The following is a 12,965-nucleotide window of genomic DNA, read 5'->3' as shown; positions in this document are numbered from 1 at the left end:
GTCATGCTCTCCAAAGAAGCCACGGGTTTAGGTTATTCACGCTTAAATTCATTAATTTAGACAGATGGTGACATAAAGGACACTCATGCCGTTTCACCTCCACGCTTTAGTGGTTATAGCACAGGGGCGATCTGCTTTCTGAAATGTTAAGGACATATTTTTCAGTTACTGTTGAGTGAAGAAAGAACCTAGCTCCCCATCATTCCCTGCCTAAAAAGGGTGCTTTTAAAAATTAAAAAAAAAAAAAAAGCAGCGATAGAAATGATCGTGGAGATGAATGAGGAATTGAGGGCTCCTGCAGATCCCGCGTTTGTCCTCGTATCTTTGCAGTCGGAGGAGCCGGCGAGGGCAGATGAATTTGTCATCCCTTTGTTCCTTTTCTATGATTGTTTCTGGTCATCTTCGGAGAATGCAGAGAAGTAATGAAGATCCCTTTCTGGGTTGGTCATAGCCTCAAGACTCCTAGGAGAGCAGGGCTGGCACAGAGGCAAATTGACACATTCCCTGTCCCTGAGGCGCCAGCACCGGGCGTTTAGAGACGCGGGCGGAAGTCAGCTTTACTGATGCTGTAGCAGCTGCTGCCCCGGCACGCACAAGTGGGCAGCCGCTCTGGGAACAGCCAGCCAGCACGGAAGGAAGGGCTGCCCCGGAGGGGCCTGGAGCACAGCACGGGCATTTTTGAATTGCTTCTCAAGGGCGAGAATGTGCCGGTCTTGGGGTTTTGAAGATGTGAAGGCACCTCTTTTTTTATTGTCTGAATTTTGCGTGAATTTCTCCCTGAGCCCCCCAAGGTTTACAGTCACCCGATGTGTTAGATGCCGTTGTGGGGGAAGGTTAATGTTTTGCGTTTCTGTGAAGCCTTTCCTTCTAGGAAGACAAAGCCGCTTTTTGTTTCTCAGGGTCACACACAGAAGCCAAGACAAAGGGGTGGGGGCGGGGCCTCGGAGAAGGAAGGCAGGTGTGTGTTGCAGAGGGAGAGTCTTTTGCAAGTTTGGCTTTGGCATAAAGAAAGCGGCCTCATTTTACAATTCAGGCTAGGATTTTCCTTCATTCAGCGTAGCTAGCGTCAGGAAGTGTGACTGTGCCTGGCATTTTGCTCTGCCTGGGAAATTAGTGTAAATAAGACATTCATACTCTCAGCAAACATTGGTGAGAACGGTCCCCAAGCAAGACGCTGTTTTAGTTGCTGAAGATAGAACAGTGAGCAAAGAGATCAATTCAGTCCCTGCACTCATGGAGCTTACAGTCAGATGGATAAAGCATGCATCAAATCCAGGGAGAGATCAGCCTTTTTTATTTCTTCTTTATTATTAGAGGAAATCATCTTCAAGGCCTGGAAGACTTGAACTCACCTACTGTGGGCCCCCAATCTTAATTCTGATAAAGCGGCAGGGGCCCCTGATTCAGGTATCTACATACAGACGGTCCTGAGAAGGGCCTTTCACTCCGAATCCTGTGAGGATGGCAAAGAAGTTTGACAGAACTAAGTATGCTTTATTATGTGTAGTTACATACTCTGAGCAACTGCCGACATGCAGGGGCTTTGACAGCCGCCCTGATTCTGTGAGAGTGGCAGAGAGAAGGGGCCGTGTCTGGGAAGCTTCACAGAGAAGAAGGCATGTGGGGTTTCCTCCTCAAGTTAAGGAAGAGAGTCCCAGACAAGGATGGGCGTGTGGGAAGGCGCCAAGGCCTGGGAGGAGGGCGCCAGCTCACGGAGCCACCGCAGGGTGAGTCTGCGGAGAAGGCTGTGAGGCAGGGGCATCTGGACCAGCGGCTGGGCGGCTGGGCCAGAACCCGTCGTGAGGGGCCGTGTGCTGCCACTGGGAGGCCTGGCCGGTCTGCAGCGGAGGCCAGGGGCTGGGTCAGCGGGGACGTAATCGGAGCCCGAGAAAGTTGTTCTCACCCTTGTTCACGGATGCTGCTTGTTTTTTTTCTTTAACGTAGCCGTAATCATATTTCATTGGGTTTCTGAATCTCACGGTGTGCTCTTCTTGAGGGAGGCTTTTACAGAGGGATTCCATTTATAGGATGATTACCTTAATGAAGGAGAACAGTCCCTAAGGAGCAGTTTTACTCAGCTTCACCCAGTGTCACCCTGGAAGGAAGGCCGTTCCTGTCCACGTTCTTGCTGTCTGGGGGTGCGGCCCCGTCGGCAGTGTGTACAGAAGGGCTGCTTCTCCGCTGCCCTGAGTCCCCGTGCCCGTGGACAGCACCCAGGACAGACTCCCAGTCCCCATCCACCGTGATTTCCATCCTGACTTCTCAATGCAGTTATTTCTCAGTTAGCAAGAGTGTATTTTCAAGTAATTCTTGTTTCAAGAGCAGTGGGCGGAGATATGTGTTTCTGAACCCTTTCATACCTGAGAACAGCTTTCTGTCACCTTCACACACAGGAAAGGTGCTTCGGCTGGTGGTGAGGATGGAGGTCGAGGGAGAAGGGAAGGTGACTTCTCCACTGCCCCATGGTGAGCGGTCATCCTCTGGGGCAGTGACCCTCTTTCATGGAATTTCCTGCTCCCGGTCTCTCCCCACCTCCCCCCGCCATTCTATCATTGTCACCACCAGAGTTACCCTAGAAAATACAGACCCACCTATCCTGCTCCACGAGTTAAAGAGTCCATGGCTTCCCCTTGCCTTTCAGATGAACTCCGGAAGCCTTTGTCTGGCATTGTCCTTCATCACTCTTCCTTTCAGTCGTTCCACAAATATTTACTGAGTACTTACTCTATACCAGGTACCGTGCAGGCCCCAGGAGTGCAGCAGTGAACCAAAAGACAAGATCTGCCCTCCTGGACTTTTCACTCTTAGAGGAGACAGACAGTAAAACAAATAAGCAAAATATATTCAGCGCTGGCTGGTGGTGATGGGTAAGGAGAAAAAGAAAACGAGGAAGGGGATAGAAGGTAGCAAGGGAGGACCTCCCCGGGAAGATCACATCTGAGGAAGCAAGGCTCGGGGTCCATCGCTGGGGGAGGAGCCTCCCTTCCGGGGAGACCCGAGCACAGAAGCCCATGAAGAACCACAGCGAGGCCAGGTGTGGCCGGAGCAGGGGAAGCAGGAGGACCAAGAGGCCCCAGGCACATCCGTAGGGGCTTCCTAGATCATAGTCAGGACTTGTGCTTTCCCTCTGAGTGAGAGGAGGAGTGACTGGGATGTTTTGAGCGGGTGACATGACCAGACATGATTTCTTTCTTGCCGCTCCCTGACCCCTCACACCGAGAGATCTCTCTCAAACACGCAAATGTCCCTTCCGAGCGCCACTCTCTGCCTCGGAATCCTTCCAAGCCCGGCCCCAACGCCCCCTCCATCGTGCAGCCTTCTCCACGTCTCTTCTGGGGTGGCTCCTTCCGCCTGCTTCCGTGGCTCTGGGTGCGTCTCTGCTGAAACCCTTGTCTTTGTGTCTCTATCTCCCGGTAGCTCTGAACTCTGAGAAGGGGGCTCCTTTTGTGTGTCCCCCGTGCCCAGCACAATGTCTGCCCCATAGCGGACTCTCAGGAAGTCTAAGTGAGTGCGTGCATGCGTGCGTGCGTGGATGGGTGGATGGATATGGGCAGGGGGAGGAAAGAGGATACCTACGAGGCTTTTAAGACAAGACTTTGCCCATAGCCTGCAAAGCCTTTCAGCTCTATTTCCTCATCTCCACACATAAATATAGCATGTTTTTCCCCTGCCACAAAGTAGCGTCTGTCCTCAGAGTTGTTCTGGGAAATTGACCCTGGAATCGGTTCAAACACCATGTCCCAGCACCATTCTAGGCAGAATGTCCCGGCCGTTCTGTGCCCTGGCTCTCAACCGAACACCTGCTTTGGGAATTTGGCAGGATCTGGCAAAGCAGAAACGTTCTCTTAAGCGTATCACATTTATTGAGGCATTTGAAACCCTTTCAACTCTTGTGACAACTGACCGCTGCCTGACTTTCATGAATGCACCTAGTCCCCTTCAGTGACTCGAAGAGGAAGATAAATTAGTGACTGTATAGCACTTTCCTTAAAAAATTAGAAGTGTCCCCCTTTGTCCTCCCTCTGCCCCACCCAGATGCCTCACTGTTCAGCAGCCTGTCATTGTCACCTACACTCGCATCCCCACTGTGCCGACATGACGACAGGAGCAGGTTTCTCTTGGGGTAGGAAGAGGTTAGGACTCTGCAGCCGGGAGAAGGGGAAGCGGGATGAAAGTCCAGATCTCAGCCAAGGGTGCTCTGTCCTCCCTGCCCCCATCCACGGTCTACAGGCTTTTCGTTTCAGCGCCTGGTGTTCCCTCCAGAGGGAATCCTGCCTGGAAGGCCCAGGAGTCATGTTGTCACCTCCCCCTACAAGGTTTCTCTTGGCCAGTGTGGCTGGTGAAGGAAAGAGGGCTGGAGGAGAGTGCAGGAGAAGAGGGCGGCCGGGGAGGGACTCTCGTTTCCCCAGTCCTGCTTTCTGCTGCTCTTCCCTATCCCTGTGCATTTCCACGGCCTTCCCATTGGGCACCCTCACCTTCTCTGTCACTTTTTCACCATTTCTGGGACAAAGGAGCTGTTTGTGCTACTGTATCATCAACTTTAATCAACCTTTGTGTGTTAGGCCATCATTTCTGTATTTATTAATAGAGTGGGCTTAATAAAAACAGCTGTCCTGAGCTTACCTGGTTAAGATGCGTAAAGAGAAACAAAACTAGTCATCCTTGTGCCTGCTCAAGGTCACACCTTTATTTTCAGCTATACTCTTTGAGCAGCATCTATCTGCCCAGTCTGTACTCTGATCTCATAACCAAAACCAGACTCGAAGCGTCCCAGTTGTAGCCCAGTAAGATAACTAGAGCACATGGTGATCTGATAGCACAGGCTCGTGCTGAGCAAGCACCATTAACTGCGCCCTCCTTCCTTCCGCCCTCCCGGCACTCCCGCACTGCTCAGCAGACAAGTAAACAGAAGGGCTTTTTACAAGGTTTATGCAGAGAAGCCAGGGGCAGCCTCTGACGGAAAGCCTTATGCACAATAGGGTCTAATTTCCTTTCAGCGGAAAAGCTCGGTTTGCAAAAGTAAAGCTGGATGTCTGAGAACCTAAGCATCACTCCCATTGTCAAAGTGCTTATTATTCACATGGCGCAAAAATCCCGGTTCTCACCACCCCTAGTCCAATCCAGATGCAAACCTGAACGGATAACAGTGAAAATCCCCGATTGTGTAGACGGCCCCTCAGAGATCTGTATTAGGAAGCTGCACAAACGGAGAGCTGTGAAGCCCAGCTCCCTCCCTTCACAGAAGACGGTTCTCTTCAAAGAGCTGCAGGCACAGCAGATGTGGAGGTATTCCATTGACAAATGGAGAAACTAAGGCCGGGGAAGTTGAGTCAGCTGCTGAGAGATGCGGAGTGGAAGTATGAAGTGGCTCTGCCGGTGAAGAAGAATTGCTTTCTTCCCTAGAGAATCTGAAAGAAAAGCAAGGAGACGCCACTGAGTTCATATCCAGCTTAAAGAAGAGAAATGGAACGTGTAAAAGAAAAGGAGGGAGGGAGAAAAGGAGAGAAGGGAAGGAAAACACACACACACGTGAAAGCAGACATTGTTGGCAACCATATGTCCTAAGGGCTGGAAAGTGAGAGTTGCGAACCTGACCTTCATTGGAAGGATAATACGGTCATAATGGCAGGAAGTGAATACAGTCCACTCGGCCGAAGGATCTCAGCTGCAGGGTTTGGGGCAGATCGACTGGAAATGATGCTACCTGTGACCACGTTTGAGAGCCCAAAATGCAGGGTGACAGGAGGCCCCCATGGAAGATGCAGGGAAGAGGAATTTGAAAGCAAACCCCAGCACAGCAGACTACACAGATTTTCTGTGCACTGAGTTGCGGCAGGTTGTGCCCTGTGAAAGTGACCCGTGGAAATGGCCCATCTTCCTGACCGACCCCAGAGCGGGCAGGAAGGTAAGGAGCTGCTGAGGTGGGAGCAGAGGAGGACAGGCCGGAGTGAAAGCAGCCAGTGTGTCTGCCTGCTGGCTCCCTAGCCCTGCGCCCCTTCTCTGACGTGGAGGCTGGGAACCAGGCAACACGCACTGGGGCGCTTTGTGACCATGGTACTTCCCACGGTGAGACACCACTGGCTGGTGGAGACCACCCTCCTGTTGAAAAATGGTCTCCATTGCAATTTCCACTAAGAACTGTGGGTGACAGTTTCCCTAAAACATACACCATATTTTAAAGTTTCTGTCTTTTCTGTTTCTCCCCTGGCATTCACCCCACTGAAGAAGGGGAAAAAAGGCAGAACATTCCCAGGCACCCTCCCTACCCGCCCCTCCACGTCTGCTTCCTCAATTGGATGTAAGATAGGAAGATTCCTCGCTTCTAGTGTCCCCAGGTCCCGAGGACTCTGGCTGAGCACCCTGGCACTCGGTCTCACGTGTTCCCTTCCCAACCCTGGCCCCCACCTCCCAGCTGTGAGATAAAGCCAATGTCTTGGGAAAAGTGGCTTAAAGAGGGAAAATAAGTTTTCTTTGTTACAAAAATATGAAGCCACCTAAAAAGAAAACATGAAATAGTATAAAGAGGAAAATCCATTTTTGCTGAAAAGAAACTCTTAAATATGATTTTGTGACGTTCTTATAGCCAAGAATACTATTTTTTAAAACATATGAACACAACCCACTTACTTGGGCTATTGTTTGTGAAGTAAAAACTGACCCAAGCCTTTCTGAGTGGACATCTCTTGGTTGTGCGGTTACTGCTGCAAGACCCATCGTGAAGGTGCCGGGTCCACTTCTGGCTTATGGATGGTTGGAAAAGAGCCAGTCCCATTCAGACTGTCACTGTCAGCCAAGTGCGCTGTCATCTATCCCACTTTTCTGGCAAAGCTGAGGTTGGTATGCTTCTCTTTGGCCTGGTACGTGGAATCAGTTTTGTGTGCTCCCCATGCTGGGAGAGCCTGCGGAGAGGCACGAGAGGGGAAAGAGGAGGAGCGAGAGGAGGATGCAGGCAGAAAGAAGGTGGAGAGTGTGCGTGGGAGCTGACGGTGAGGCCTGCTAGCGCCCTGTCCCGCGTGGGCCGAGGGCCAGCTCCATCCCTGTCCCAGCTGTCCGGGAAGCAGGCTGCCTCGGGAGATGCCTCATGCTGAGGGTCAAGCTGCTGCATCCGCTGTGTCCCAGGCTCAGGCAGAGCCCTGGAAAGACAGGCTTGACCCAAGGGGCCAATTAAACTTTCCATTGGTGGAGACTGAATCAAGCGTTTTTTAAAAATATACAAAATCTTTCCATTTGAGTAGTTTTTTTTTTAATGACATGACACATTTACGGACACAAGGGCCATGGAGCAATAGGAGAATGATTAGTTAAACTCCGTGGTGTGGTTTTGGATGGTCTCAGTGCCAGAATAAAGCATTAGAAGGCATTTGGGGAGGTAGGGTTGTAACCACATCCAGAAGGGCCTGTCAGACCTTCTGAAGTTCAGACCTTCCACCTGTCTCTCCCCGGGTTCCTGCAGGCTCCTGGCAGAAAGGGGCTCCTGCAGCGTTAAGCCGTGCGGCTTCTGAGATATCAATGTTATGAAACCGAGGTCTGTGCTGAAACGCACAGCCGACACTTTGGAGAAGGCAGGTCCTGATAGGTGCTTACGCCCTTCCTGACCCCTCCGGGCTGGCGGGAATGCGGCGGCCGCTAGCGCCCCTTCGTGCCAGGGCTTCCCAGCCACAACCCTTGGGACTGGATGTGCTTCAGAGTCAGACTTGTTTGGTTGGTTTTTTTAGAAAGTCCATACAGCGCTTAGACCATAATTTATATAACACCCTAGGAGAGTCTGCGGCTGCACTCTGTGTTTGAACACGTTCTTACTTCTGTAGCAATATGTAGGAATGAAGAAAAACAGTCGATAGCCTCACACCAGGTCAGGTTTTTATGGCCAGATGAGGTGAGTTCAGATCAGTTTTGCTGCCAAGTGAGTTCCCAGCACTTTTGCTTTGCGGAGCTTGTTGGATTTGGAGATTGTGGGTAAGGAAATGCTGGTCCCTGTCCCTTGCCCTGTTTGTCCAGAGCACTGCAGAACATTCTCGTGGCAACCCCAGGATCTCCCCTTGCTTCCAGCTCCCCATTCCTTCCCGAGTTGCCAAAATGAGTTTTCAGTGGTTGGAGGAGGATTTAAGGTAATTAGCCACAGAGCTGACCAAACATTGAACTGGAGGCGGTCCCCTGTAAAGACAAGCATGGCGTGGAGGCAGGGGACCCAGATTCACCCGCCAAGCCTCTCTCACTAAAATAAGGGTCACCCCCAACATGGGACCAAGGTTATGTTAGAATAATTAAATTGAAGGCCTACTTCAACACAGTGGGAATAACATATGGATTTTATCACCTCAAGGAGTTACAGTGGCAGAGAATAAAAAAGCATCCTGAAAGGGTGTGGATAAGCACGTGACTGACAGGGCTGTGCTTGACGTTCACAGGAGCCGGGATCCGCCCAGTTCCCAAAGTAGCAATAAAGAGAACTAGCAGCAGATCCCAAAGTCTGTGTCCCCTGCTCAGGGAGACAGCGTTGTGACCTGGGCCCAGCTTCTCTGGCCAGGCTTACAGGGTTCCAGCCAGCGGGTTGCCACCTCCTGCAGAATTAAAGGGAGCTGCAGTGTCCTGCTGATTATATCCGCGAGAGCTGGGGGAAGAAATCTGGGTTTCTGAATGGCTGGAGCTCGGGATCTTGCTTTTATAAATTAACTGGGTCAGAAGCTGGAGAGGATTCCAGATTATAGGCTCAGGGCCAAGGAGCAGCCAAAACATACAGGGGCTTGGCAGGCAATGGTAGAACATGATATAGCAGCAAAAGGAAGGAAAACCAGAGAAGAGAGCCTGGCAGTGATTGGGAAAGGGGTCAGGACCTTCGGCTCACCCCAACTGTGGTATTTCCTATCCGGACAAGAAGGCCAGCGTGCAGGGAGGCTGCATTCTCTAGAAGGTTTGCAGTCTCGCAGAATGTCTCCTGTTAGCTCCAGGCATCCCAGTGTTTCAATACTGGGCAGCTCCCCTGGAGCTGGACACAAAGGTCTCCAATGAAAGATGGCCTATCCGAGGTCATCAGTAAACACAGACGCCCCGTCTCCCCATCAAAGTCATCAAACCTCAGGGCAGCTGGGGGTCGCTGGGCTGGATGGTGCCCAGCGTGGTGGCGTGATGTCAGATCTCGGACAGCGGGGCACCAAGAGCTTGCCCAGGCGTGAGGACTGCCCATTTATGAAGTTCGTCAGTGGAGCTTATGGGTGCTGTGAACAAAGAACCGTTTATTTTTCATTCCATGGATTTGTTTTTATCTGCTTCATTCATATTTTTTTGTCAGCTTAATTCAAGTGTAATTTACATACAACACAATTCAACAATTTTAAGACTTCAGTGAGTTTTGACAAACATAAATAGTCACACCTCCACATATAGGATATAGAACGCATGTTGGCAGACCACAGCCCGTGGGCCAAATCCAGCTCCCACCCTGTTTTTGTTTTGTACATTTTTAGAGTTGTAGAAAAATAAAATGAAGAATATGCAACAGAGATCGTACGCAACCTGCAACACCTGAAATCTTTACTATCGGGCCTTTGCAGGGGTGGTTTGCGGATACAGAACGTTTCCATCACCCGCTGTGTTCCCTGCATGCCCTTTGCAGGATTCCCCTCCCCCTCCCCCCTGGCAACCACTGATCTGCTTTCTATCAGTGTAGTTTTGCCTTTCCTAGAATTTCATATAAATGAACTCATATAGTATGTGGCCTTTTGTGTCTGGCTTCTTTCACTTATAATGCTTTTGAGATTCATGCTCTGCGGCTTTGCGTGTGTCAGTAGTGGGGTCCTTTTTTATTTCTGAGTGGTGGGATAGCCCATGAAAGACAGGGTTCGACTCTGGGTGAGGTGGGGGCCCTCAACATGTTTTAACCACCTGCAGGCTCCAGGTAGAAGAAAGAGAAGATGCAGGGGCAGTGGCCCAGGCCCGGCAGCCCAGAGCATCCACTCTCACGGCCCTTGTCTTTGCAGGCATGAACAACCGGGAGGTACTGGAGCAGGTGGAGCGCGGCTACAGGATGCCCTGTCCGCAGGACTGCCCCATCTCCCTCCACGAGCTCATGATCCACTGCTGGAAAAAGGACCCTGAAGAGCGGCCCACTTTCGAGTACTTGCAGGGCTTCCTGGAAGACTACTTCACCGCGACAGAGCCCCAGTATCAGCCTGGTGAAAACCTGTAAGACCTGGGTCTGCAGAGAGAGGCCTGGTCCAAGAGGCTTCCCCGCCCCCTCCCCATTAGCTTTCAATTCCGTAGCCAGCTGCTCCGAGCAGAGCAGCGAGAAACGTCCAGGATCAGATTGCATGTGACTCTGAAGCTGACGAACTTCCATGGCCCTCATTAATGACACTTGTCCCCAAATCCGAACCTCCTCTGTGAAGCATACGAGACAGAACCTTGTTATTTCTCAGACTTTGGAAAATGCATTGTATCGATGTTATGTAAAAGGCCAAACCTCTGTTCAGTGTAAATAGTTACTCCAGTGCCAACGATCCTAGTGCTTTCCTTTTTTTAAAATGCAAATCCTATGTGATTTTAACTCTGTCTTCACCTGATTCAACTAAAAAAAAAAGTATTATTTTCCAAAAGTGGCCTCTTTGTCTAAAACAATAAAATTTTTTTTCATGTTTTAACAAAAACCAATCAGGACAGGTGTTTGTTTTTTTTTCTTTTTTATAAGTATGAATATGTATAGTATATCTGTCCCTGTACATACACCATGTGGGTGCTAATGTGGAGACCATGGCCTACGTGGGCCACAAAGCTTCGGGACCCAGAGTGAGGATTTGACTGGAAAATCAATATAGAAGCCCTGGTGTTATTCTGAAAACCAGTGGCCTCTTTTTTTGGCATTTGCAAAACACGATTCTTTCTTTTTTAATTTCAATTGCACTTTTTTGGTTCATGATTGCCTGTAAATGGCTGTTACTTTGACTTTTTTCAGCAGCTCCCCACTCCCCACCCACCCTGAGCTGAATTCACAAGTTATGTTTCCATATGTTTGCTTCGACTTACTACGATTTGTTCTTGAAACTTAAAAGTGAGCCTCTTTAAAGCAAGCAAGCGGCCAATCCTACCAAGGGAACTAGAAGGTGGATACCACACAAACTTCTTGTATAAAACATGAATGCGGAAATGTTTCCGACCTTTTTTATTTAATAAACCTTGTAACTACATTTAAATGGTCTAAAACCCGTGGCACTGTAGTCATGACAACCTGCTAAACTTTCTCATTCAACTAAGGTGAGGGTGGGGGTTGTACAGTTCCCATTGTAAAATAAGTGTTTGAATGTCCTGTACTGCTAATGAAATGACTTTCTCTATGTCCAAGAGTCCTCCAGTGAAATAACTATGCACTACTTTACATCTCATGGGGATGCACAAAAAGTATTACATTTTTAGTTGCTGTTTGTACCAACCTTGAATTACGTATGTTTAACAACAAATCAAAACCCCTATTTCTATTGAATTTTTAATACTGAGTAGCAACTCTGAATTCTTAATTCCTTTTTTGTTATGATTTCCTTGTGAGTTTACATTTTCAAATTGTTTAACTTTCTTACTTTAGCAATTAAAAAGAGAGCATTTTACATTTGAATTTTTTTTTTTTTTGTTCATTTGTTTAAATCATGGAAGGTACTTTAGGAGTGACATATCTGTCCCACACCAAATGGTAAGGAGTCACCTGGAGAAGTTAACTGTTGTGCGATGATTTCCAAATGACAGAAACATTCAGAACACCTGGAGTGGGGGGGGGGTTCCCCCCAGAAAGGCTGGGCTATTGTCTAGTTAATTCAGAGGATTGTTAGGCTAAGCATACCTTAACATTTTATCAGGCATTTTCTCTAACTGAAATTTTCTGTGTCCCACTTGTAGGAGAAAGAGACAATTGCAAGAAGAATCTTTCTTGTCCTGGAGTCAATACCTATATTTCCCAGTGTCCCTCCACCTCTGTAATGAAGTTGCTAAGCAGGGGAAGAGCTTGGTGCGGCAGAAGGGGCTGTGGGTGGACTGGGCCAGCAGGCCAGACCTGGCTCTGCACCCATTCGGCGGCACTCATTCAACAGCCACCTGGAATCTCTCCCTTTCAGGGCCTGTCTGTAGACAGGAGGGGCTTGGATGAGATTTGCTGTAGGTTCCAACATCTGAGATCCTGGGATTCTAAAATCACAGATGAGAAGTAGAAGTATACAAAGAGGACCGTTTTCTTGCTGAAATAGCCTTTATATTTAGAAAGTTTCTGACATTTTTTAAGTGAAACGGGGATTTTCTGGCTAACCAAGTTTTCATGGTATTGGTTTTGGTATAAATACAATTGCTAAATTGATAAAATTTCAAAGATCTTATTACGCACAATTATTATCACAGTACTGGGCAATTTATTAACACATTCTAGATACTTTTAAAGATACAATTTTGTTTTTCATCTTCACATCCCAATAGGTTGGATAATTTTCAAGTACTCTCTGGGGGATTTTTGTGTATGTTTTTGACTTGGTCATTCAAGAAGATCTGAAAAAGTCATAACAGCTTGTTTTAAATCGATTTTTAAAGGAAAGAGATCTCTTCAAAGTATAGCCTTTAATTCATCGAGTTAACTATGAATTCTCTCGTATGAAACAAAACTCAAGATTTGGGTTAACTCGAGGACACACTTATGAAATGCAGCTCACTGAAACTGTTCTGAAACAGAGTAGGGTTGCAGAATTAAGGTAAAAGAGTAGCTATAAATATGAAGAAGTCAGACATTTCAGGTTTTTTCTTCCAAGAAGCTTGCGTGCTACCAAGAGATCTTCCCGAGGCAGAGCAGTCCAGGCAAATGAAACATCACCTCCAGAGAGTCCCAACACCTCCCAAGATGCCTCCCTCCCTCCCTCAAAAGTTTTAGAAGTTTGGAATGAGGGAACTGAATGCACTGACCAGAAAGTTCTCTTTTATCTTGAAAAGTGCCTTAGCGGCAA

The 12,965-nt window shown here is 48.6% G+C and overlaps 1 protein-coding gene across 5 annotated transcripts in view; it reads left to right on the top strand.

The window, feature by feature from the left end:
* FYN (FYN proto-oncogene, Src family tyrosine kinase) overlaps positions 1-10,647 on the top strand; it is a 198,650-nt gene extending 188,003 nt beyond the window's left edge. For all 5 annotated transcript variants that reach the window (XM_057738235.1, XM_057738230.1, XM_057738231.1 and 2 more), the window contains one exon: positions 9,978-10,647. In XM_057738235.1, coding sequence (XP_057594218.1) covers positions 9,978-10,186 — 209 coding nt within the window. In that variant the 3' untranslated portion in view covers positions 10,187-10,647. The remainder of the gene's footprint in view (positions 1-9,977) is intronic.
* The last annotated feature ends 2,318 nt before the right edge of the window (positions 10,648-12,965 follow it).

This window comes from Hippopotamus amphibius, chromosome 6, assembly GCF_030028045.1.
Source record: "Hippopotamus amphibius kiboko isolate mHipAmp2 chromosome 6, mHipAmp2.hap2, whole genome shotgun sequence".
Lineage (NCBI taxonomy): Eukaryota > Metazoa > Chordata > Mammalia > Artiodactyla > Hippopotamidae > Hippopotamus > Hippopotamus amphibius.
The sequence above is the reverse complement of the archived record's forward strand: the minus strand, read 5'-3'. Positions and strand labels throughout refer to the sequence as shown.